The sequence below is a fragment of the Coloeus monedula genome, assembly GCF_965178545.1.
Source record: "Coloeus monedula genome assembly, chromosome: 2".
NCBI lineage: Eukaryota > Metazoa > Chordata > Aves > Passeriformes > Corvidae > Coloeus > Coloeus monedula.
In genome coordinates, this window is record NC_138782.1 from 94,588,412 (window position 1) to 94,615,311 (window position 26,900).

Below are 26,900 nucleotides of genomic sequence, written 5' to 3' on the forward strand. Positions count from 1 at the left end.
TTAAGTGCTTAAGTATTTCACAGAGCTTTGGGTTTGGTCCTGGAACTATCACACTTAGACTCATTCATCTTGACTGCTGTACTGGGGTTGATTATACAAAACCACCTAGCCCCTAAGTTTATTTTTTGAGAATTCTTTAGCATTTCTACAGGACCTTACCATAGCTTGATATTTTTACAGTAGGAAGGATATATATTTTTTTTATTATGGGAAGGGCATTACTGAAGTATGTAAGATTTTACATGCCGTGTGTCTTAATGGAAGTTTGACACAACAGCACACAGTTCATAGCACTGGTCAGTTCTTGTACACTTTCATAATGGAGTTTTACTTTATTTGCTCCTAAATTGATCTAGGTAAGGTTATAATTAAGAATACTCACTAATTATATGAAAGATAATTACCTGTCAGTAAGGTTATTTAGCCCTTCCCTATGGAAAAACCTGCAGTTTAACTTTTCAAACTAGCCTTGTTTGAACTGAGATTTTACCTTCCTGAAGACTCTTTCAGATGGTGATGGGTATGTTGAATGTCCCCCAGTTCCTAATTAATGAGCAAGAATGAATATTTGATATAGACATGGGAGTCCTGTGAGAAGTTAAGCTCAAGTTTGGATGAGCAGGAACCTCCAAGATAAGGCGTTGTAGCACAGACTGGAGAACTGGATTTGTTCCTGATTTCTTACATATTTTGTGATTCTGGGTAATGCCCTAAAACAAATGTTTTCCCAAGAGACCATACATTAATTACGCTCTATTTTCCGAGTGTGATGTTGGAGATACCAGGGTCTAGCTTACAGAAGGAATGTTAGTAATGCCAGAGGAAAACCTATCACAAAATGAATTTTGTGTTCAGAGCTTGAAAAATGATGAATGAATTGGTGCTCCATATTCAACAAGAACATGAAATACATAATTGAATAACTGTTCCATAAATGAGTAGCATTTCTTCTATGTTATAGACATTAGTTTCCTAAAAAAGTGCTAAACAATACAATATGTATTATAAATAGCAACAACATGTGTAGGAAAACTAGTGCATTTGTATATGAGTATAAATATAAGTGTGTTATGTGAGTATTACATGAGTTTTCTTATATAAATATAGGAAAACCACCTATCAGGGCTTTTGTAAATACCTGGGCAAATGTAGAAAAACCTGTTGACTATCTGGACATTCATATGTGCAAACAAATATCAGCAGAGAAGCAAACATAACTTAGCAAGGCCAAAAGCTGCCTAAGAAAAGGAGATACCCTTTTCTAAGTTTGTCACTGGGTGTAGAAACTCCAGACTTTGATATTGTCACCATTAGAATGAAGAAAGCAGCATAGAAATTGACAGCTCATTTGGAGAATAAGAAGTTTGTGTTCCTGCATTCATTTTGCATTTCCTTACGTCAGTGTGGAGATGAGTGCATTGTCTGCTCATTCAAAGTGGTGATGTCTCGTGTGGTTGCTCAGAGAAGATTTCAGGTTTGTCTTCAGGTAGAGAGGAGCACTCAGTGGCTTCTGTGTGTGAGTCCCAACAACCCCAGGCAGAGCTACAGGCTGAGGGCAGCGTGTCTGAAAAGCTGCCTGATGGAAAAGGACCTGGGCGTGCTGATCCACCATGGCTGAACATGAGCCAGTGTGTGCCCAGGTGGCCAGGAAGGCCAGTGGCATCTTGGCTTATATCAGCAATAGTGTGGCCAGCAGGACCAGGGCTGTGATTGTCCCTTTGTACTCAGCACTCAAGTGTGGTGTTGAGTTCTGGGCCCCTCACTACAAGAAAGACATTGAGGGGCCGGAGTGGGTCCAGGGAAGGGCAATGGAGGTGGGGAAGGATCTGGAGCACAGATCCTGTAAGGAGCAGCTGAGGGAGCTGGGGTTGTTGTGTAGCCTGGAGAAAAGGAAGCTCAGAGGGGATCTTATTGCTCTCTACAACTGCCTGAAAGGAGGTTGTAGCAAGGTAGGGTTGGTCCCTTCTCCCAAGCAACAAGTAACAGGACAAGAGGAAATGGCCTCAAGTTGTACCAGGGGAGGTTCAGGTTGGACATTTGGTGGAATTTCTTCACAGAAAGGTTGTCAAACATTGGACCAGGCTGCCCAGGAAAGTAAATGAATCAGCATCTCTGGAGGTATTTAAAAGACGTGTACATGTGGCACTTAGGGGTGTGGTTTAGTGGTGGACTTGGCAGTTGTTTGTTAACTGTTGGCACTCCATGATGTTAAAGGTCTTCTCCAACCTAAACAGGTCTGTGATTCTCCCCAGGTGAGCACGGAAAAGGCATCAATGCCATGTGTCGCCTTTGGTGTAATCCTCTAAGTGAAATTGACTTCCAGAGAAACTGTCCTGAATTCCAGACACTGTGAGCCATGTAATTTTTTTTAGGGGTTTGTGGAAGGGAGCATTGGTGTTAGAAGGGTCTGGGTCCTGAGTTTGGGCTTAGAATTGAGGAATGACAAAAATGCACAGGAAGAGACCTTAGTTGCAGCAACTGTTTTTAAGTCCAAATATTCTAACCTGAAACATCTTTAGATGGCTCTGTGTAGGTATAGGTTCATAAAGTAGTCTATTAAGACTTGGAGACATTTTACTGAGGTACTTTCCAGACACATAAAGCATAAGAGACTTTGAGTTTGTCTGATATGTCAGAATAATGTCCGCAGGTAAAAGCAGACAAGCTCAAGTTGATTAATTAGCCACAGAGCGTTTATTGTGATGATCTACAGATCAGCTTATCTAGGAATATGGGCTTTCTTGCTGCAGCTCCTGCTTCACCTGCATTCTTAAATTACCTTGGCTTAATAAGAATTCTGGCTGCTGGGTTCAGGGTGACTCTTCTTTCCATGCTGCTCACTCCTGGTAGTGGAAAAAAACAGACTTCCTGGTTTGGAAAGCTCCACATTTGTACTCAAATGGGTATTAGTGCACCTAACATTCAAAAAACCCCCTCAAACACAGATCCCAATTTATTTCTCATTGTGAGGTAAGGCCAAAGGGCTCGCAGTTTTGCTTGCTCGGACAGCACATGGGCTGTTTGTTCCTGTTTTTTTTAAAAAAAGGGGTGTTGCTACTCTCTGTCAGCCAGGAGAAGCCCTGGTCACTCCTTGGCTCTCCTTTCCCTGTAAAAAAAAAGGAGCTCTGAAGTTTTGAAGGGCAGAATGAGACAGTGTGCTGAAGATGAAAAGGAAGAGAGTGCAGAGCTGGTGGGAATCATGTGCTGCATGGGTCAGTAACACAGCCCGGAGCTGGGCTGGCACGGCTGCCTGCGGGACAGGCAGAGCTCTCTGGGGGGAAGCTTCTCTCAAGGGGCTTTCTGTGGGTTTCCTTCCTTAGCTGGTGTTTATGTGGTCATTTGCCTGTTTTCTGCTTCATCTGGGGTGTTTCATTTAGTGTGTTCTGCTCTGAGCTTGAGCACGCTGAACACTGTGGCACTGTGTTTTTTCTCCTAGTGTGCATTTGCTTTTCTGGGAGCATTTGGTTTCTTTGATTTAAAATCACAGTTGTGGTGTTTTGGTGACTTTTTCCCCCCTTTAATCCTGGTGTTTTTCTCAATATGTCAGGTGTCAGCTTTCCTCTTATGCATTTGGGTCTGCAGTTATAGAATTTTTCTCTGAGTGTTTGTGTAGTGTGATATATATATGTGTGTGTGTGTGTGTATATGTTTATAAAGGAACACAGATAGTAAGCATCAATTCTTCTATGTATGTTGCATTTTAGTTGAAAATAGAGTTGAAATGAATAGTGACTTCGTATTCTAACAAGAGACAAGACAGTGAATTTTTCAACTTTTTTTGTTTTTTAACTGTCATCAAAGTAACATTTCCTAAAATGTAAACTTCTGTGTACTTAGTCAAAACTAGAGGAGGTTACCATAGGAAAAAAGACACATTGTACACATTCTAAAATTCTGCAGTGGAGAAACTTTGTGTTCTTTTTAAAACAGCTGCCCATAATTGAACAGTTAAAAGTGAAAGTGGAATTCTTTTATTTCTGAGATTTTTCTGTTCTCTACATTTACTAACTCAGAGCTTTCACCTTATTAGGATAAATAACTTATGTCAGAAGTGGTGTCTTGCTAGATGAAGGCTACGGAGAAATTTATGTGTAGCAAAAGATTTTCTTATTCTGGCAGTTTTTTTTTTTTTTCCCCAATAGTACAGCTTTGTTCTTTAGTTTCTCTTTCTCCTCTTTATTTGGGTCTTCAAGTAGAATAAGAGACTGTAGAGCTGTGAAGTGGGAAAAAAAGCATGTGCCAGAAGCTTAGAATATCTTGAGTAGTGTGGAAAAAGCATTTAGGAGACAGCAACTATACAGAGCTGAACGTACAAGTACACTGCACATACTGCCACAGCAAGCTGTGGCTATGAAAGTTTATAGGTATGTTAGAAAGGACTGGAAAAAATAACAGAAAAAACGTATATATGACTATTAAAGGCAAAGATATGAATGAGCATGTAGAAAGTCTGAGTCACATAAGAGGACTATGCACAGGCTTCACAGGCTTTCACTTGTTTTGTTTTTGCTTTTGTTTCCCAATACTTATTTCTCACTACTGTTAGGAACTGCATATGGTGCTCAGTTTGGCCCGGGATGGACTCTTGTATAATGTCATGCTGTTTTGAAAGACCCAAGTATCACACCAGAGACTTCAAAGTCCTTGAAAGACCTTTTGTGAATTTATTTTAATTGATTAATTGTTGTATTTGACCAACCAGACAACAGTATTTTTTAATGTAAAATACAGGATCTGGTTCAGTCTTTTAGTGATGGCAGTAGGTATATAGGGATCTTGTTTTGCTACCTGAGATCATTGCTCATTCTCAGCCACACTGCAAATAGCCTGAGTCAATGAAACAGCTGCAGTTGTGTTGTACAGGCTGAAGGGCTCTTGCTATTTTAGGCTTGCACAGGTGGTCCCAGTCCTAGAGCACTGTGACTCCTGCTCTTGGAGCTCCAGGCTGGTGACCGGGCTCTGTAGCAGTTGTACTGGCTGTGGCCCTGCACAGGTAGCTGGAGATAATTCTTGTGCTGGAGTGCTGGTTAGGTTTTCTGCAGTGTGGCTCGGTAGAATACATGCTCCCTGCCCATAAGTGGGATGCTTTCTTACCCTGAGTGTATTGCTTTTATTATTTCTTCACAGTGTTTTGTGGGCAGTCATTGATGCTAACTGCCACGCCAGGGAGCAAACTGCTGGCAGTGGCTGTGTCCCATATCTGGGTTAGTGGACATCTCTGTTTATTTCATAGAGGGTTAAAAGAGTCCTTTCCCTGACTGAAGCTGTAACTAGTCCTGTGTGTTTGAACAAGGGTGCTGTTCCAGATGAAAAGCATAATGATTGAAAAAGTTAGCTTTCATATTGTAACAGATTTTCTACTGCCTAATAAATTAGTAATAATTTGATTATATAGACTATGAATAGCATTTATAGCTCTTAAAACTTTGCCATGACCTTTGCAGTACATTTTGAGTGCCAGTTGACTTCTCCTAGGCAGTTAGATTTTTATTAGTAGGCTACTGTCATACCTGAGGGGCTGTTGCCCTGAAGGAACTTACCTGGAGCTTCAAGAAACTGTTTCATATCATGTTGTGATGTACTGAAAAGAACAAAATTCTGTGCTATTATTTTGATTAGATATTTTGGAGCTTTTGCAGACTATACCATTTAAAAAACTTATTAGAAAATTAATTTTATAAAGGTCTTAATAAAAAAATCTCCTGCATCATTTGTAGAGCTGTTAAAACATTTCTCTTTCCTTTTTACCTCTAGATGAGCGTGACAAAGTACAAAAGAAGACATTCACAAAATGGATAAATCAGCATCTCATGAAGGTCAGTTGTTATTTCTGTCATGTCTGGATGACTGGTAGCTACAGCAGTGATTGTGTCTTTCACCACATGTTTCATTTCAGGATGCAGCTGTGTTACATATAAAGAAGATCTTAAATTGTGAAGTTTATGCATGTGCTTTGTCTTTGAGGAGTCATGGGGGAGTTGAAATGCTGCCCAAGGTGATCTAATTGAGTACTCGAATTTGAAATTAAAATGAGTCAAAGTTTTAGAGACTTGATTTCTTTCCATAGGTTTGGCTCATTTCTGGAATTAGTGTGTCATGGCTGTAGCACCACAGCTAAGGCAGATGGAGAAAAAAAATATTTGAAGTACCATGCTGAGGACAGGGGAATGACCTTGAGAGAGAGATCTCTAGATCATCCTGTGACATCAGTATGCTGCTCATGGATAAGAAATAGAGGCTTTCTAAGGGCAAAAGTCACTTTTCAATGTCTTTCTTTAGAATAGCAGTGAACTTTGCTTCAGGGACAAAGCATGTTATTTTAATGACATGTACAGATTTCAGTCGACAGAGAACTAAAAGCTGAGAGTTCACCTTCACTGCATGGCCCTTCAGTTCTAAATTTAATCTGCTGTTTCAGTGCCAGCTGTCTAGCGTAGACATTTCTCTGGAGAAACAGATTGTGTGGTTACTTGACATAACTTGCTTTGATATCCCCCCCACTCTGAGTTTGAATTCATGCAAGAGTCACATTAAATAAAAATGTATCTGCAAACTGTCAGAGTTGAGATTTAATTAATGGGTGCAATGTTCAAATACTGTTGGGAAGATCTCCTTGTATTCATGTTTAGAGAAAACCAGAGTTTTTTAGGGAACAGCTTTATTATTTCTCTCTGTCTTTTGCCTGCTCTTGCAGGTGTTTGAGAAATATTGGACACTGAAACAGAAGAGAATTTCTACAGGGATGTGGATGTTTAAAATTACCTTTTTTTTTCACATCTTTTAAAATTTAGAAATGTATGGAGCTCTTGGAAACCAGGCTCAGAATTGAAGTGGGGGTCAATTTTGTCTTTAGCAAGAGACTTCTCTTGCAGAGGGATCTTTTAGTCCTTCTCACCATGACTGAGCCAGAAGGAGTGGTCCTGCCATCAGCCTCTGCACAGCATAGAACCTTTCTGTGGGCAGGGTGAGTCTGGAGTCACAGAACTGCTCATACCAATAGGTTTTCTTTTGTGAATTTGTTAGACCCAAGGGAAACATGCTGTATCTAGAAACAGCTACTCCAAGGACCCCTTCTATGCAGAAGCCTCCTCTTAGTATTCCTGAAACATTGAAGTGGCCCCATGTCCCTGCAGAAGTCTTTTACTTGCTAAGGAGAAAAGGCAAAAGGCAGGTCTGCAACCTTCGTTTTCTGAATTTTACCTCATGTTTATAGGAAAGGTATCCATTATAGGATGCTTCAGACAAATTAGATTTGAAGGAAAAAAAACCATCCAGGAAGGCTGCCAGTACTCTGGCAGTAAAATGCAATATCCAAATTAACCATCAGGCATTTCTTCATCTAATTGAGGGTAATTGTTGTCATGTTTATAGGGGCTATTCATCTTTTTGTGTATTAAAGAAGCCTTTTAAAAATGCAGCTTTAGTTTTCTGTGGGATGCAGAAAAACCTATCTGAAGCTTTTTGGAGAGCAATATTTAATACAAGTTAAAAATAGTGCCCTGTTTTACAGAAGAGCAGTGTACAGAAAATTATATTTCTATACAACATCATTTTACACATTTCTAAAACATGCGCAGTCATCATTACCATGCTGGAGTAGCTTAAAAAAGATTTAGACTCTAAACCCATAAGGAAATGAGGGCAAAGAGTTCATGCTAAAACCTTTTGCCTTGCTTGCCAAGGTCAATGGCCTTAGGCCTTCATTTTCAAATAGTTCTGGGTTGGGTGATTGCAGAGGTAGAGATACAGATAGATGAGACAGATGGGGTGTGTTGACTGTGTGTATTGCTGGCCTTGATTTTCATCTCAGATTGCTCACTTTAGAATTCAGTTTGAGGGTTGCTAACTCACACAAATATAGTTTGACTATAGCTCTTCCATTAGCTTGGAATTTATGTAGCAATGCAACTTTATCTTCTGGAAGTAGTTTGAAAGCAGGTAGTGATACAGTTGTCAGATTTCTGTTCTTAGACCATTGTTTCTAGAATGGTGACTTGTATGGAAATTGAAGTCAGTCTTTCAAATGTTCTCTATCTTAAGACATAAGGGCATATTTACAAAAACACTATGTTGTGGAGGGAATGTAGAAAAAATATCACAATAAATGAGTGCATTTCTAGCGGAGACAGCAGGACCTCTCCTAGTCAATGCACTAACTTGAACCTGAGCCCTCAGTTTCATCTACCTTGTATTTAATACAAATTATATGCAACTCATATTTGCCCATTCACTGCCAATAACTTGTTTCAGACAAGCCAGGATGGGAATTGTCTCATTTCAGGCATTGCAATAGGTTAATTTGACCCGGTTACCCAGCCTTCTCTAGTAGGTAGCTGAGGGAACAGGCCCTTCTAAATGTCCCCCCACTAAGATATCTACCTAAGGGGAAGATGAATTGTATCCTAGAAATACTTTTGCTCCACTGACTGTAAAAGGAAGTCAGCGTGCTTTAGCTGTCATGTGTAGGGTTCAACAAGAAGTAGAAAAGATGATAATGAAAATTAGGAGAGATCTTGGGAAAGACCAGACCACGTGTGTGGATATGAGCCCACTATGGGCATGGAGATGGATCACATTTTAATTTAATCTTTTTTTCCATCCTATTTGTGTTCTTTGTTTTCTTTCTCCTGTTTATTTTCTTTGTCCCCTGATTATTTTTTGCTTTTTTATCTTTTTCTTTTCTCATCTGTTTTCACATTTTGCTTTCTTGTTTAGTGCTTTCCTTACTCATTCTAGTTAATCTCCTGTTCTCCTGCAGTCCTGGAGAAAGTCCTGAACTTTCACGCCTTTCTACCAGTATATTCAAGAGGTTTTATTCTAGGTCTGCAGCAATGATGCTTTTACGAGTTATCATCTTTTGTTAGGGAATGGCATGGAAGCCTACTGTCACTTCTAATTAAGTTCAATATTTATGGGATTTACTGAGTAATCACAAACAAGAAGATGACTGATAAATATTTATCCTTCTGTTGCCCAACTCTAGTTGCATTGCATTCAAAGCATGTAAGTGCATAATATTTAAAATTCAGTGTTAGCCCCTTGTCAGTTTAGTTGACTAGTAAAGCATGTTGTGTGCTTTGCTAAAATAGAAACATAGTCACTGCAGAAATATTTCCTGCTCATGTTCTTGAGACACCTAGTTTTATACAGCTACATAATGTGTTGTTTGCAATATTCTGCTGTTTAAGTAGTATTTGAATTCCACAGTTCCGGGTCAAGTGGACTGTCACTACATTTTTTAAATGCTGAAATTTTTCTTTTGAATTGATAACAGATTTTCTGAGAACTAATTGGAGCTTTAGACTTGCTAAGGCTACTGTTTGCTGTCTGCTGGTGTGGCTCCAGTTTAAATGTTATCTTTTATGTCTTGTTGACATACAGGCTGGAGAGGTGAGATACTGGACTTTAGACTCACCTGCTGCTGTGGTATGGGCTTCCAGGGAGAACTCACATGCCACTGTGGTGGTGGGGTAGAGATCTCTCTTCTATAAACCAGCCTCTGCTTCCAGCAAGTGTTTCATGCTGCTGCTGTAAAAATAGGGTGTTAAATCTTGCTAGAGCAGTAAGTAACCCTTGATGTGACAAGAACAGGTAAATGTGTGGCTGCAAGTTTTATTCTACTGTATTGTTCACATGGTCCTAAAGCACCCAAGGAGAAATCCAGCTTCCATGAAAGCCCAGAAATTCTTCCTGACATCCTTTGAATTCAAAACCCCAAAACTTAAGAAAATAGTGAGGCAAGTGTAAAATACAGGTGGAGAAATGAGATAAAAGTCAGAAAATAAAAGACACTGTTGATGAAAATGGAATAAAAGCAGATAAATTCCTCTTTGGGGTTGATTTTCTTTTTCAAATTAAAAAAACCAGATTCTTTTGTAGTGCCGGGTCTTAGGCATGAGAGATTAAATGGGCTATTTTGAAATACTTTGTTTCTTTATTAGAAATTATGATGTACAGAAAATAGGACTAAAGGCAAGGCAAGCAGAGACTGACTAGTGATATAGCAAACACCCAGGTATATTCCCTTCAAGGGAAAATGTTTCTTCCTTTTCATGGAAGAAAAGGTTGTAGAGAGCCTCTTAACTGACCTTCTAGCAACACTATGGGCCTTTGGGTGCCTGGGCAGCTCCCTGGAGAGCTGTCCTGTCCATGGCACTGACAGGGAGCCCTGCCACCTGGTGCCACCCACAATGTGGGTTGGGTTTTGGGACCCTTGGCTGACCATGCCTTGGGAGAAACATGCTGCTGATGAGAGCAATGGGCAGCATCCCTTCACTAGTCATTAGTTGCTCCAAAAGTCACTTTTAAAGGTGTTCTTAGCAAGAAGGCTTTTGTAAGTAGCAGGATAAAATGCTTTTGAAAACTATTGTTTTAAAGCCCAGTTTCAAAATCATGAACTGTGTTACAGTCATAGTGCATTAGCGAGAGAGAGAACAGCTTTTTGTTGTGCAAAGACGGAATGAATAATTCAGAATAGCAACCTGAAGTTATTGATTGCTGTGTGTCCTTCAGGCAGCACACAGTTTGCAAATGGCCTCTTAGGTCGATTGCTTTGTGAAATGTTCAGGTATGCCTGTAATGGCAGCAGGATCGACCGTTCCTGATGGAGCACAGTCATTCCTTGCTGAAAGCTGGCACTTAACTGACACTAGTGGTTATCATTTTAGATAGCACTACTCTCAGTATCTTCTTTTTAGCCATGCAGTTAAGATGTCATTTAAAATTCCCCACCTCTGCTTTTAGAAATGAGTACTTTGTAGCTCTACATCAGTATTTAAAGGATGAGGCACCTGGTGTTAATCTAATGGTAGTAGCTTTTTAAAAAATTCTCAATTAAATACCTTTTGATTTTGAAACATACTCAGAAAAAGCTGCTTCCCCTCCCCCCCTGTCCTGGTGTTAAATAAAATAAGACTGATACCTTGCTGTGCTGGTGCATCTAAATAAGCTTTGTATGCATTCCTCCCACAGTTTATTCTGACAGCTGCTGCAAACGGTGTTGGGTGCAACTTTTGTAAAATCCCACTTCCATGTGGTTTCCAGCTTGCTTTAGGCATTGGGTGCAGCTAAAGTATTAGTATTTCCTCCTCTATTTTGGAGTTCAGTTGTTTAACTACACCTACTGTTTCCAGGTGGACAGAAGTGTATTTAAGTTTTTTTCCTAAAAGTTTCTGCAGTTGAATGTTCAGGACAATTCTAAAAGGTCTTGAAGTGTTTTTTCTTTGAGACATTCTCCTTCTAAAAAATAAAGTAACTCTTGAAGAACATTATCAGTTAATGATATAAAGAAATTTTTTGTTATTTTCCCTGGAAATATGCACAATTGTAGTTTATTCATGCTGCACTGTGTACAAATTTTTTCATCTTCTACTTGGAGGTAAACCACACTGCTTAGCATGATCTATAGCTGTTTGCAAAGCAGCTCAGCAAGCAAACTGGGGGCTTTTTTGGTGTTTAATCAAAGTTTAGACGAGGGAATAAAGTAACCAGGAAACAGTGAGGAAAAGTAGTGACAAATGCCAGATGTTAAAGCTGCAAAAGAGGAGGAAATTGTACAAAGTTTTAAAGGCTTCATGAAATGCATCATGAAAGTCTCTCTGCCAGTAAGCAAATAAATAAAAAAAAAACCAAGCAAATTCAAGTCAATAAAAACTGTGCCACAGATTTCAAGTTTATTTGATCCTCTCTAATGCATTCAGACTTCGTGACTAATTGGGAGTAGGAAAGAGAATAATTGAAACCAGTAAATTAAATATGCATGAAATATAGGATAGCTTGAGCGCACTGATATTTTTATGGCATGCAACCGTACTGAACCAGTTGAGTACATGCTTTTATGTGTGTTGAGTTTTTTAAGAAATTGGTTTATATAGGTGCTCTTATATGAAAGAATGAGTATAAGGAGAACTAAGTCTGCCATGCGATGACTGCATGATCAATTAGAACCACTAGAATCAATATGCTTCCTATTATAGACTTAATATATTAATGTATTAATTCATTCTCTTTTGTTCAGTCCATTGTTTGCAATTAACTCTCAGCATAGATTTTGTTTAATATTATTTATTCCTTGGGGATTGCAAGAGATAAAATTCTAGCATTTGCAATTAAGTGTTGACTTTTTAATGAATTGTTAAATTATGCATGGACTTATTTTTATCTATATACTTTTGATGTATCTGCTTCTAATAATATTTTATATATCAGTTTAGAAATACTAGGGCTTGATCTGGCTCCCTTTGGGCTAATGTAACTGTGCCATTGGCTCCAGTGGGAGCAGTTTTTGCCCCAGTATGTGGTCTCCAGACAGTGAGCGACTTCAAACATTTAATCATAAACATTACCTAAGTATTTTGTTCTACAGCAATATTTCATATACTCTGGAAAGCAAGGCTTGCCCTGAGATAGTGTGACTATGTGAGGACCTAAGAAGGCATCAGAATAAACATGTTTTTTCCTATAAGGAAACATGTTCTCTGTTAAAGGCATTTATGGTGCTTTGAACAGGGACATTTAAAGATAATCATGTAGTGTTCACAACCCTCCTCTACTTAGAATATCTTGACTTTAATTGGAATAATATTTTATCTGCCAACCTTAGTATTTTGCCTGCTTCAGGCATGTTTGGAGTGTATTGCCTTTGGTGAGGGTTAGTTTTAAGCTGAGTTTAATGTTATTAGCATTATATTTGAATACTTTAAACAATTCCTCCCTGGTAAGTTACATTTGACAGCACGTAGTACAAGACAGGAATGGTGAAGACAAGTTGGAAACGCAAAGGGTGATGAGAGCTGAGTGTACAGAAACACTGTGGCATGTCTCTGGCCAAAGATAAAACAGAAAAAAAAAAGGGAATGTGGCTGCTGTTGATTGGAGGCATTGAGCTGGATCAAGGAAGTCGATGGTGGATTTTTGGTCACTAACTTAGCATTGGAAAGACAGGACTGTGTAGCAATGTGGAAAATTATTTATCCTCGTAATTGACAGGAGGAACAAGGTGGAGTTCTGCATTTGAACACCTACAAAGGAACCTTCAGTAGCCTACATAAGAAAGGCATTTCTGTGGCACAGCTCAGCTCATCCCCAGGAAGGTGTGCAAACCACCCTTACTGTTTTGTTCCCTGCCTGCTGCGGGAGTTGGGGTTGGCTGCCTCTGGTGTGGACAAGTTTTGTGAGTGAAATGCCATCCAGAGGGAACTTCAGCCTGCCAGGTTCAGAAAGTTGCTATCAAAGCTGCCTGGTTAGACAGGTCTGGACTGGCTGGGAGGGACTGCTTCAAAACTCAGAAAGGGAAGGCAATTTTCAAGCAAGTGGTTGCAAATGCCAGGCTTACTTTTTGAAGCAAAGAGAGAAGTAAGAAGTAAAAGGAGGATAATGAACGAGGGAAAGTGATAGGTAGGGTCTCCTGGGGAAGTAATACAGGAGAGGCAGAAATGCAGGAGATCTGGCAGTTATTGAAGGTGTTTGTGTTAGAGACACAAAGGCAGGCTACAGACAGGCAGAACAGATAGGAGACACCATATAGAAAATACTGCTGCTTTCAAGGTGTGTGAGATACAAAGGAGCTGTACAAGAAGGGGAAATGAGGGCAGCAGGACTAAAGGTTTTTATAAAGAAGTTAATAAAGCAAGGTGGGGTAAAATCAGAGAAGTATAGGGTCCAGAATGAATTAATGTTACATGGAAGATCACAGGAGAAGGGCCCTGTAATTATGTTAGTTTATGAAGAAAAAAGAGTATAGATACATTACTAAGGAATAAAAAAAGATAAATAGTTTTGATCAGTGTAGAAATGTCAAAATTATGCTGGTGTCTTCATTCTACAAAATGATGACTTGATGAAATACATTTTAATAAGATGAGGGTGAAATTCAGATAAGGACAGAGCAGATTGAAGAACATTTAGATAAGTTATGTTTTCTTGTCACAGCTTTATTTACCCCACAGTTAGTAACTAATTGAAGTGATTTGTAACATTTTATCATTCTATTTAAGAATTCAGAGGAGAGGGGAAACTTCTAGAAGTCTTCAATTACAGTAAGTATAATACCTCTTCCCCAAGGAGAAGAAAAGAATGAGGAGTTATGGACCTTGCAGGGTAATTTCTCTCCCTGGAGAGACTGTGGAACATCTGGTCTTTGAAAGCAGGTGGACAAAAGGGAAGTGGTGTAAATGGTATGTCTGTACTTTTTTACACGTCTCATTAGCAGATTACTGTCACAAAGTTTGGATGAAAGGATGACAGATACAGCTTGCTGGGGGTATTGCCATTAATAACTGCTGCAACTGCAGCTGGAACTGGCACTGGGAAGAGCCAGTGCTGTCGGCTTCTGCTGCTGCCATAGCTGCTGTCAGGTGCTGCAGCAGCATCATCTGGCTCTGGGAGGCAGCACCCATGAGCAAGAAACTTCCACTGAGAGGGAGCATCTCAGTGCCTGCTGCCCTCACTATCTCATCTTCACGTGAGCTTTCAAGCTCTGTGACTTTACCTTGTGGGGTGAGGTATACCTGTTTCTGTGACACTGGCTGTACATCTCTCTGGCTCCAGCCTTTCGTCATGTCAGCAACCAGCATCATCCTTTCTCTGCCACAAATCTTACAGGGTTCATTGCTTGCCCTGGGCTGTGTTGGCTTACACCCAGGGAGCTCCTGGAACTACACATGAGCTTTTCATCCTGCCTGTGGGCAGCATGGTGCTTAGGAGACAAGGAGGCAGCTTGTAGTTCTGCCTTCTCATAGACAGGCTTGTGGGCACTGGCCGCGTAACTTCTGATCTTTGCATGGACAGGAGGTTTGTAGCCATCTCTAATAAAGTAGTAAGAAGATAAGTTTGCTTGGAAAATCAAGAGTAGGTTGTGGTAACTTGAGTTTGTTTAGTCTGAAACTGAGAAGACTCGGAGGGGGACATGATAACGTGTCGTCAGTATGTAAAAAGTGTGTAGAGGATGGTGAACACATATATTCTGAGGTCGAACTTTAAGGGAAGGGACAACAAAAACATCTGTTTATTTTACAGAAGATTTAGCTTGAAGATTAGTGAGGAAAAGTGTCCCTCTCTGTAAAGCAAGTAAGTGTAGTCAAACATTGAAGCACTTGTACTGTGTTTTACATTTCCTTCATTTGGATTTTCAAGAATAAATTAGAGAAGCATCTCTGGTGTTTTCTAGCCAAGCTGCACAGGACTGAGTGAGCTGATCTGTTCAATCCTTTTTAACCTTACACTTTTACTATTCTCTGGCAGCCTTCTAAGGCACAACCTTTCTCTGGTGAAGTATTTTTCAACTTTTGAGTCTTAAAGCTGATCACTGCCAAATTCCTTACCAAAGCTTATATTTTTATTAATTTAGTGATTTCAATCTGCAGTAATCCTATAGTTCCGGTGAGAATGCCTTCTTTCAGATGGCTGCCATGTAAAGTGAAGCTTAGTGATGTTTTCTTTATATTCTTTGTTAATTATCGCATTTATACCTTTGTAAATAAAATATTTTTAAAAGGGGACAGAACAGAAGAGACAAGTGAGGCTTTAAGCAGATTGTGAGTTGCATTTTCTTTGTTTGATTTTAGTAATTTCTGAAATTTATGAATATCTTTAGTCTTATACACAAAAGCATTGGAACAAAGTGTACTGATCTGAAGAAAAATTTAAAAGGATTATAGTGGTACAAAAGAGGGAAGAGAAATGGACATGCTTGCCTTGAAATCCCAGCTGGTGCAAGAAGTGTTGTTGGGTGGAAGTATGAGTGGAGTGGCACAGGACTTCACCTGACATGCCACAGGTGGCATCTGTCCCTCGTGCTCTCTTAGAGCTTTCCACAGAATGAAGGTTAATTCAGTGTGTTACATTCTAAAACTTGCTGGACATCTCTGTAACTTTATATTTTAGAACTTTAAATTGTAGCAGTGGTGGAATAGATGTCTATTACTGGACATTTTATGTTGGTAAATATGCATTTCTTGTTGTGAATCTGCATGGGCTCCACTGAGGTGGATGTACTGATCCCAGTATGCAAATTTACAAGCAGATGACCAAGACTGTGCCCAGGATTAACAGCAGTGAGGGTAGTGCTGTGATAATGGTAATAAATAAGTGGAGTGGGACGGGGGTGGGGGGGATTATATCCTGAGTGGTTGGATTGGTGTTGGTTGGGTTCCAGCCCATTCCTCAAAATGTTTTGAGATGTGTCTAGTTCTGGCCTCCTCAGTACAAGAAAGACATGGAGCTCCTGGAGCAGGTCCAACAGAGGGCAACAAAGATGAATTAGGGGCTGAAGCACCTCTCTTACTTGGCTGAGGCTGAGGGAGCTGGGCCTGTTGAGCCTTGAGAAGAGATGACTGAGAGGGGACTTGTCAATATGTATGAATATCTAAAGGATGGGTGTCAAGGAGATGGACCAGGCTCTTCTCAGTGGTGCCAAGCAATAGGACAAGAGGCAATGGGCAGAAACTGGTGCACAGGAAGTTCTTGAATATGAGGAAGAACTTCTTTACTGTGCAGGTGACCAAGTGCTGGAACAGACTGTGTAGCCTCCATTATTGGAGATATTTAAGAGCCATCTGGACACAATCCTGTGCAGTGTGCTCTTGGGTGGCCCCACTGAGTATGGAGGTTGGACCAAATGATCCACTGTGGTCCGTTCCAACCTGGCCCGTTCTGTGATTATGTTAATGGTGCCAATTTTTATTTCCTGTAGGAAGTGGAAAGGACTTTTGACATTTAGGACACTTGTTTAAAGTTCTTCTGTACAACGATGGTGTTTCAAATATCACACATCTACTGAAATCCACAAAAGGACTCCTGGATGTGCGTATTTATGTCCTACTGTTTGTTATATGTGTAAGATTATGCCTCTGCTTGCATACTTGCTTTGGGGATGTCATAGGTTAGCAAGCGAAGTCTTGGAAGTGATGTTACCTTCTTACACCTTTCCCCTTAGGAAGATACTGGAATGCATTTCATGAAACAAAATATGGGAAGTTAAGAAAAATATAAGGACGTTTAGCAAGATTTAGCAGTGGACGGATTAATTTTTTTTTTAATTGAACAAGAGTATATTTATACCTTGAAGCCATACAAATATTTTATGATTCATAGAGTTATCCAGTTATGTGGTATAATTGAAGGCCAGGGCAAAATAGAGTATGTAAAAGCAATGGATGATTGAGTTGTCTGGGAGAAATGTGAAGGTTAATGTGGGGAAAAAAAAAAAGTGACTGATTTGAGCTTTTAGATACAAGGACAGGCTGTTAAAGGGGTGGAACACAGGAAGGGTGTTATCCTGATAATAGAATGCGAAGCATTGGCCAGATGAGAAAGTGAAGGATGCAATCAAGGATGAATCTTCAGTTAGAAAACATCTGTTATAAACAAAGATCAGGGGTGTTGAACTCACTCTGTAAAGGAGTCTTGTTTAAATGTGCCTTAGTAAAATCATAAAGGAATTTTATGAAATTGAGTAACATCATCTGTGTCTGCTGTTTGTGAGAATTAATACCTAGAAATGTATTCAAGCAGAAAAATTACTCCTGAGTATGAAATAAAGAACTGTTTATTTTCCGTGAACTACAAGAATTGTTTCCTGCAGAGTGGATTATTAGACTGTCCAGCAAACGAAAAGAGTGAAAATGAGTTTTGGAACCACTAGGCCTAAAACTGGATTTGCCAGGCTCTGCTTGCAAGTAAGCAGGAGGACAGAAGAGACCTGGTGTGTGCCAGCTCACTGCCAGCCCTGGCTGTGGGCCCATGCTGTCTGGCTGGGGAGAGCAAATCGGGGTGTCCTGGGCGGGGTGTCCGGCGCTGGAGCTGCGGGAACAGCACCATCTGCAGCCCAGCACTCCGGCCGCCTGCGCCCTGCCCTGCGCGGAGCCGGGGCTGCAGGTCCTGTCACACCGCTTCAGTTCCCCTCATCAAGGGACGCAGTGATTAAATTCTCTTAATTAAATTTGCGTGCTTGCTTGTTTTTATGGAATGAGTGAAGTTTAGTATAGGATTCAGTACAAAACAAGGATTGTGACCAGGGTGGGTGTTTGGAGTTCGGGTCTTTTCGCAGCAGTGAGTTTTGGGTTTAGAGTAGATTAAAGAGCAGGAGTGACTCGGGGAGCCTGTCAGTGTACGTGTCAGTCTGCACGGAGCTTTGCTCCTTGATCTCTTGGCATGACACCAAGCTGGCCATGGAGCACAGCTCAGCGCCTCACTGCCCCACGCAGCACAGTGGGGGGAAATTACCTGCAGAGGAGTGGGCCTGTGGTGTGTTGAGCAGTGCTCATTCTTTATGTGGGGGAATGTAAGCATTCTGTTGAGTAAAATAAGTACTCTTGAAGATGTTTGAAGAAGCAACTTGCTTGGCAGATCTGTCACATGGGAATATTTTGACAAATCTCATGTTTTGACAATTACATGCTTCACAGATCTTGTTACAGCCTGTTCAGATTTTGAGTGTTTCTCATAAGTCATACTGCTTGTGTCAAGCTAGTAAACTTTCATTTTTGTACACAAATATGACTTTTTCTATCAGAGGTTTTTCTGTTCTTTACTCAGGGCATAGGTTTATTTGTTATCATGCAGTTAGAATTGCCACTGTGATTTCTTAATTTTTAAAGATGAGAGGACTAAAACATGCATGTTCTCAAAACTTACAGAAAACTGTTTCTTCATAACTAGCAATTTTAATAAAAAGTTTTTCTTTAAAAACAAGCTTAAGTATGTTTTTAGGAAGCTGAAACATTAGGGAAACTCATCAGGGTGTCAGGATCTCAACAGTGGCCACAGAATTTTTCCAGCTCTTTGAATGCGAGTGGGATTTGCTGTGGTACACTGTAGTAATAGAAGCTCTTAACTATTTATCTATTGTCTTGGTGAAAATTGTTATACTGTAACTGAAATGAGTGGGAGTTCGAAGAGATCTTTTTTTCCACGGGCATTGACTCAGATTCTTAAAGAATAAATTTGAAGTTTATTGTGAAACTCACAGTGGCCTTGAGCCAGCTGTCATTTGGACTTGTCTGTGACCTCAGTGGTAATTAAGGACTGACCCCTTTTTTCCCTGAACACACCCCTTACAGTTCTAACTTTTGAGCCTTTTCCCATTTTCCTTTGGAAAATCTGTAGTGCTTTATGTCTGGGCTGGGCATTTAATTAACTTTGCTTCCAGAAGCAAGGAGAGCAGTACTTGAAAAAGACTTTCCCAGGCATTGTCGTCTGAACAGCCTCAGTTAGATCTGTAATATTATAATTCTAGGTAACTCCTGCGTAATGACACTGATTTTATGAAGGCTTGACAACTGAACTTCAGTTATTCAAAATAAGTATGGTTCAGCTTTGATTCTAATTTTGCCTGTTCTGGAAACCATAAGAAAAGGCCTAATTTGGCATGTTCTCACATTAATCAGTGTGGCTTAATTATAATATAGAAAGGGAGACTTCTGATGTTTTTAAAGAAGATACTTGATTATAGTAGTCTGCTTTCCTCACCCTGTAAAAAATTGGGTAGTTTTGCAAGTACATGAGCACAAAACTCTGCCTTGTTTCCAAGTCATGCAGCTTGCCAGGGCTACAGTGATTGCCTCACCTGCCTCAGGGATTTCCTGGTGGCCTCTGGTACATGGGCGTTACTTAGAGTTGTTCCTGCTTGATCCGATTATATTCTCTCTCCTGCCTCTTCTGCCTCCACTGTAGATTCTGCAGCACATTAATGTTTGTTTCTGCTTCTTCATACACTATTTCAGTTGGGAATGTGCTCCCTACGTTTTAGGTGCTGGTCTGGAACACACTACACCCTAACATGAAAGTCTGAGGGATCTACAAGTATGCTGGGTGTGCACCCACTGTATACACAGAAATGGGTACAACCCTATTTTCCTATCCTATTTACTTCTAAGTAAGAAAAAGGGTGTGATTCTTCTTTGTTTTAGTAGAATCATCGTAGAAGCATAGAATAGTTTCGGTTGGAAGGGACCTTCAAAAGTCACAGAATCACAGAATAAGCTGAACTGAAAGGGACCTTCAAGGATCGTCCAGTCCATCTCCCAGTCCTGCGCAGCACCATCTCCAAGAGTCACACCAGGTGCCTGAGAGCATTGTCCAAACAAGTCCTTCTGGAACTCTTGTCAGGCTTGGTGCTGTGACCACTTGCCTGGGAAGCCATAGTCACAGGGCTTATGGAATATAGTCATGTGGAGGAGCTTTCCTTACCACAGGCATCATAGTATACATGCCAGAAGATGGAGATCAGAAGATGAATCACTTCTGAAACAGTGCCTTACATTCACTGTCTTCTTTTCACTGGTGAAGCCATTTTGCTTTTCTTGTTTTTGTCAGATGCACCTCAGCCACTCAGCGTTTCCCACGTCTTCCTTAAAGAATCTCTTCTCATGTCCAAATTATCATATCTGCCACACTCACATGAGTACATTGCAAAAAGTTGCCTGAGGGCAGCATGTAACCTACTTCGTGTGTGGACTTTGTAAAATGTAGGGCTGACAATTCTGTGATTTTATTGAAAAGCCACAAGAACTGTTAAGAAATGCCAAGGGCTCAGCAGATCCCACACATCTGTCCAGGGACCCCCATGTACATACAGTATTTGTGGTACTGTGTGTTTTGAAGGAGGCTGAATGTGGCAGTAAAGAGCAATGAAGGATTTACATTTGTTTCTTGTCATTTAAAAGAATTCATTATATGTGTTGAGAGACAAGAGTTGCCCAAGTGATAATTACGCAGAGTTGATGTTTCAAGCTTTTTTGAAGTGTCAGTGTAGGATCTCTTGAGGAGCACAAGATGCTCCTTTTGGAAGAAGTGATCTGATGCTTTGAGTGAACATGCTTGCTCACATCAGTTGCCCAAATACAGCATTTTAGATGCTCATCTGCTGTTCAGAGTATTGGAAGAAATTCCTTATTATGTTGCCCTGTTACAGGACGACTGGCACAGTATTTCCTAAATAATGAATCCTCACGGTAATTGTCAGCCAGTGGCAAAACTTAGACAGATGCATAATGTGTACTGCTGGTTTTTCCTGTTTTGACAACTCTATGCCAGTTTTTTCATATCCAGTGTGAGTTCATCTCTGAAGTGTCTGTGATTTTGAGAAAGATAAACTGGGGAAGGTGGTTGCATCTGTAATACTTAGGAGACCTCAGAGCAGAAGAAAACAAACAGAAGGTCAACAAGTAGGTGCTGTGAGATACAGACTAGCAGGATAACAAAGTTATCTTGCATCTAATGGGAAAAAAAAAGCAGACAACAGAAATAGTGGTATTTCTCACCCTTCAATCCAGGTACCTGTACATTGGGCAAGTCCCCTGAGTTTTATGTTGAAAAGAGTGTGGGCATTGACTTGATGCTGCACGGACAGTTCTTCACCTGTGGTGGTGTAGGGTCTTTGAGATGTACGCCACATTCCTCTGTCCTTAGCCTTATGTCCTCCCATGCCTCTGGCCAATGCACTGTGGATCTGTTCCGGCTGGGGATTCTGCTGGGGAAGTGCACAGTGACATGTCCTGGGTGGTGGGGCAGGCAGCCCTCTCACAGGGTTTTGTCATAAAGAAAACTTGCCTACTTTTAACAGAAAGAGTTTAGTGCTTGGTTTGATATAATTCTTTGAATGTAAAAATAACGAGTTACAGTTGTTTTGGGTTAAAAATTAAAGTTCCTTATGCTTTTCCTCTCTCAAGCAGTTATCATAATTGAATCTTGTATCAGGGACGTCAATGATTTATATGGCTTCCCTTTTCTTTCCTTTCACCAGAGATGTAGTAGGAGAACACCTGTTCTGTTTCTTTGTTCAGCTTAACAGTACTTCAGTATTATTAGAGAAATTTTTTCTTAGAATTTTTTTTTACATTAAATTGCTTGTAGGATTAAAAAAAAAAGTAACTAAAATTAAAATGATACTATTTTGTGTAGTATTGGATTGTAACTTGAACTGGCTGTGTGTGCAGTCTGTATAAACGTTTTGGAAAATATGTTCTGTAATTCCTCATGGAACAGTTCTCTAGATGACTTGTTCTGGCTAGTCTTCAGCGCAAGCGTAAGTATGTTCTGATACTACTCTCAATTAAGACGATGGTGTTTGTGAAAACAGATTGCAGGGTAATTCCATGTTTAAAAATTCGAGTAAGAAATCTTGAACTGAAAAACATTTATGAAGCTAATATTTTGTGTGGAGATGGTTATTTATGCAGCAGGATGAATCTCAAAATTCCCCCAAAAGTGTGGCAAACAGAGCTGTTATATAAACTCGAAGATCTGGGTTGATTGTTGCTGCCCTCATCACACACATATGTTGGCAGTCAGAGTGCGTCTCCCATAGATTTCGTATTGGAAGTACAACTCATCTCTAGCAGAGGTGAGGAAGAAGAAAATTTCTGATGTCGTATTTTATCCTAAGCTTAGGAAGTTTCTGATCTGGTGGTTCAACAGGAAAACCAGGGAGCTGACATTAAGCTGTAGCTGGAAAGCCCTCAACCTTTGCCCTAGGAAGTCAAAAATCTCTGATTCTGAAAAATTAGGTCCCTTCTGTCACATTTAAAGAGCAGCTGGCTGAAATTGTTTAAGACATTTCACATAAAGTTATATTTAAGGTATTGGTAACAATCAAGAAGCTGGCCTGTAGACAGATATCTCCCAGATTTGTTGTGCCTGTCAGTAAAGGTAGGGCTTCCAGCTGTCTCTCTTGTCATTGCAGCCCCTCACTAGATCAATCTAATGTCATAGTTCTTTGGTATGGTGTGTAAGGTGGATGTGTGAGTCATTGGGAGAGCTCCCGAAGTACTGGGAAACCTGGGCTGACAATACATGTTGTTAATTGGTGGATGGTATGCCTTGATTAGAAAGTGTGTTACTTTCGGCATGACTGCAGTGAACATGCATGCTGCTGACAGTACTTGTCTGTTGGGTATTTTTTTACAATTCATTGAATCTAGCTACTGTTGTCAAATGGTCACTATTTAGGTCGAAATAGGAGAGTATCTGATATTGTTTAAATTGTCAGATAGTGATTTTTTTCATTGCTACATGCATTCATTACATGTAACTTAATATTGGGTTTTTTTCCTTTTCTTTAAAGTGATATAAAATATGATGGAACTGTGCAAGTGCAGACACAGATGTGAATTTTGTCTATTACAATTAATTTATATTTGTAAATTTGTCATGAAAGTGAAGAAATTCAAAAAGCAATGCTGAGGTATAGCTGAAGTTTATCTGTATTTTAAAAGATATGTGTTAATATGAGTGTGAATTCTCAGGTAGAAACAGGGATCATGTATTTAATTTTTGCATTTATCTGTGCAGGTTCGAAAGCATGTGAATGACCTATATGAAGACCTAAGAGATGGACATAACTTAATCTCACTTCTAGAAGTCCTTTCTGGAGACACCTTGGTAAGCTTTTGTATCATAATGCAATGGTTCCAGATTGTTAATTATGCACTTTCTCTGTTTGTTAACTTGTTGGGTATTGACTGCTGTAGATTTCTTGGATATTTTCTGAAATCTGTGACCTGATACAAAAGACACAAGTTGTATTTCTGTTGGTAAAATATGCTGGTGTGAATTCTGTGGGGGAGTGCAATCTGTTCTCTTCCTTTCTTGTGGTTAGTGAGACTTCCATTCTTAATAGGGTAATGCACTTTTCTTCTGTTCTTTCCTTTTCTTTCTGATTTTTGTTTTAACAAGTATTGGATGCTTAATAGCTTTTTGCATTTAAGGGAGTAACTTACAAATAACAAGGATAACATGTCCCTGAAATGGTCTAACACACTCCTCAGGTGTCATTTCCTTTCTTTGTGAGCATTACTTCCCTTGCTTGGTATTTGTTCTCTTCATTATGTTCTTCTTTTCATGCTCTTCTTTTCATTTGTGGTCTGTCTTGTGTTTTTGCTGTCCTGTCTCCTGTCTGTTATATTCATTAGCCAAGAGAGCGAGATTTTTTGAAGACCTTACGGTTGGTGAGTTCAACAGACGCATGCGCAAATGAACAGCATGAGGATTTGGAGGATGAGGATAAGGGGGTAGGTGCCGACCCCCATAACTGTACTAATGTAGTGTTTGAAGTGTGGTGTTTGCTAATGTAAATTCTTAGTTTGGTGTGCTGCAGTAGTGGGCTGTAGAAAGGACAAAAGAACTTTTGTTGGTAAACCAGGATACGTGTGTTTATGGTGGAGGTATGGTAAAGACAAATTTTTATTCAGCCTTTTTGTGAATGCCTAAAATGCGAATGTTCAAGATTTCAGTTTGTTTTCTTTCATTAAACTGTACAATACCATGGCACAAATGTGTACTAGACAACACTCTCCGGATGCTATAAAATAATTGTTTTAAATAGTAGATAGGGAAATACCATAAATCTATTAAATTAAGACTTTTTTAAACTTGCAGACAGTATTGTCCATATACAAGTAATCTAGACAAAGACTTGAAGGTTCTTCTTAGTGGAATCAATGGCAAAAAATTGATTTGTCTTAATTAGAAGCACCAGTTAACTGCGCCCATGGTGTGTGTGCCAAAATATTGGATAATATCTTGAAATAAAGTAATTCAGTGCGCAGATCTGTTTGTTAGAATTTACCACATGTAGTAGTGATTTTTATCAAAGCAGGTAGATTAGAAGTCAAGCAACAGCTTTGTGTTGTGGCTGCTAAAAATACAGATAGTTTGAAGGGTTTATCTTTCTTGCAACGAATGCTGAATTATCGATTCACTATATTTTGCCCATCCAGAAGGGAAATATCTACTTATAAAGTGTAAAAAGTTGGGTGCTTGTTAGTCTGAGCGAGCTGTTTCCTGCCTTTTTAGACCTTGCACTTTGGTGTTTGCTGAAGCAACTCACTGTCATAGGGCCTGAGTGCCTCCCTGGCTCCCATGCGTTGTGCTGCAGTTGTGATTGCAGTGGAATTTGTGTGCTTTTTTTCTGGAGTGCAGCATAACTCAAAATGCTGCATTTTTAAATAAAAAAATATTTCCCCTCTGAGATGCTAACTGTGTATTTTGGGATTTACTATACCTTCCTTGTTGTGGAAAACCTAGTTCCAGGTCTGCAGTCCTTAATCCCATCCATGGAAACGCTTTGATAGCAAGGGCTGTAATGCTTGATCCTGAGTTACTGGTGTGAAAAACAAGGGGCTAAATAGGAGATTCTGTAATGAAAATTAATTTTTTTTTTTTTTTCAGTTTATGCTTCTTATTCAACTTCATTTTTCCTATGTTTCTTTTTGGGAAGCATCTGAAACTCCAGAGGGGGGTAAAAAGGCAGTTAAGGAAGGCTTGGGCTTATCTGTGTGTTTCACAGTGATTATCTGAGGAAATGCTCATATTCACGGCTGATCCCTAGCAATTATAGTCCGCTTCAGTTTATTGCTGTGAAAGTTTGTGAAAAATCTGAAATAAGGAAGAATAGAAGGACTTGGATATGATGTTGATGGTATAAATTTAACTGCTTTCCCATGCTGATCTGTGACAGCTAAGTATGCGTTTTCTGTGTGATTCTTCTTCTTGGTGATTTTGCACTAACTGCATGCAGTTTTGCCATGTTTCCATTAACACACCACTCATTTTTATTTTACAGTTTCTTCTTGACAGTTTTGACTTTGCTTTGAGGGGAGTGACTTGTTAGTTTTTTTTCATGCTTTAAAATGTTCTACCCAAGTCAAGAGTTTAAACTTACACTCTACGACTGTTTATGTTACATTATTCTGTTTGGAGGAAGATATTCTTTTTATTAGATGCTTTAAATAAATACGTGTAGATATCATAATGATTATGCAGTCATACCATTAAGCCATGAAGTTCCATACAGAGGTAAGCTTTTCCATCAAGAGTTTACCAAAACAATGTAAAGCTCCATGACATTACCTCTGTTTTGTTTTGCTTAATACATTGTAAATATTTTATAATAATGTATTCCAGTTTAGTTTCTGTAGGCAGTAGCCCTCTTGGCCTTAGTACTTTACAGGGAACAGCCTGCATACATCGAAGTTGCAGTTGGGGACCAGTGATCTGTCTTGCCATCCACTGTACTAAAAAATAACTAAGTTAATATAAGTAGTTAAAACACACTTTTCCACCAAAGGTATTGACTTCATTAAAGCTGTAGTGCTTCAAATACATAGTATCTGTTAAATTAGACTGTTTGTTGTTTTGTCTGATGAGAAAATCTCACAACTCCTGTTTTCCAATTGTAGCCCCGAGAAAAAGGTCGGATGCGTTTTCACAGACTCCAGAACGTCCAAATTGCACTTGACTATTTGAAAAAGCGCCAGGTATGATGAAAATAATAAAAAAAAGAATGAATGAAAGTTTTATCACCTGTAGCTAATAAATAAAAAAATTTATCCTGCTTTGTCTCTTGTGCATGTTGTGTAACAGCTGTTTGTGTAGGCTTGGCTTTATGTCATGCTTGAGATGGTTAAGAGAGATGTAGGAAAGGTAGTTTTATGCCACCCTTCCCTGAGCAATAACAACACATTCCATGTGCTATATGTTGTTAAAGAGGAGAAAATTATAGGTGAGATCCTTAGGAGTTGCTTATAGTAAATTTAACTGTCTTTCTTGCTGCCAGACAGTAGTTGGTATGCAGGTTTGTTCACAATCTAATTTTTAGTGCACAGTGCCAATTCAAATATATTAGAATGTTGTGTGGGAGTTCCTTGTTTTGATTGTATTTGTTTTGGGAAAACTTTCTCAAACTTTGGTCCTGATTAAAGCAAAACTGGTCTTTTTAGACCAATTACAAAGGTGTCAGAGCCACCTGGGCACTGTGGAAGATTCAGGCTGAATTTCACTTTATAATATCTCTTTTTAGCCAGTGTATCTCCACACTGTTGCGTGGTTTTCTGGTACTCTGAATTTCTTTACACTTTTCAGTATCTTTTAAAGACTTACAGAATTCTTGCTTTCTCCCCTTA

At 39.6% G+C, this 26,900-nt stretch overlaps 1 protein-coding gene across 10 annotated transcripts in view; it reads left to right on the forward strand.

Annotated features, from left to right (window-relative positions):
* The window catches only part of DST (dystonin), a 258,304-nt gene that overhangs the window by 48,534 nt on the left and 182,870 nt on the right, over positions 1-26,900 (forward strand). For 5 of the 10 annotated variants that reach the window (XM_082277170.1, XM_082277160.1, XM_082277169.1 and 2 more), the window contains exons 2-5: positions 5,755-5,816; positions 23,290-23,379; positions 23,910-24,008; positions 26,178-26,255. In XM_082277170.1, coding sequence (XP_082133296.1) covers positions 5,811-5,816; positions 23,290-23,379; positions 23,910-24,008; positions 26,178-26,255 — 273 coding nt within the window. In that variant the 5' untranslated portion in view covers positions 5,755-5,810. Of the gene's footprint in view, positions 1-3,153; positions 3,213-5,754; positions 5,817-23,289; positions 23,380-23,909; positions 24,009-26,177; positions 26,256-26,900 lie in introns of those variants that run through there. The other 5 variants (XM_082277167.1, XM_082277162.1, XM_082277163.1 and 2 more) reach the window with 3 other exon arrangements.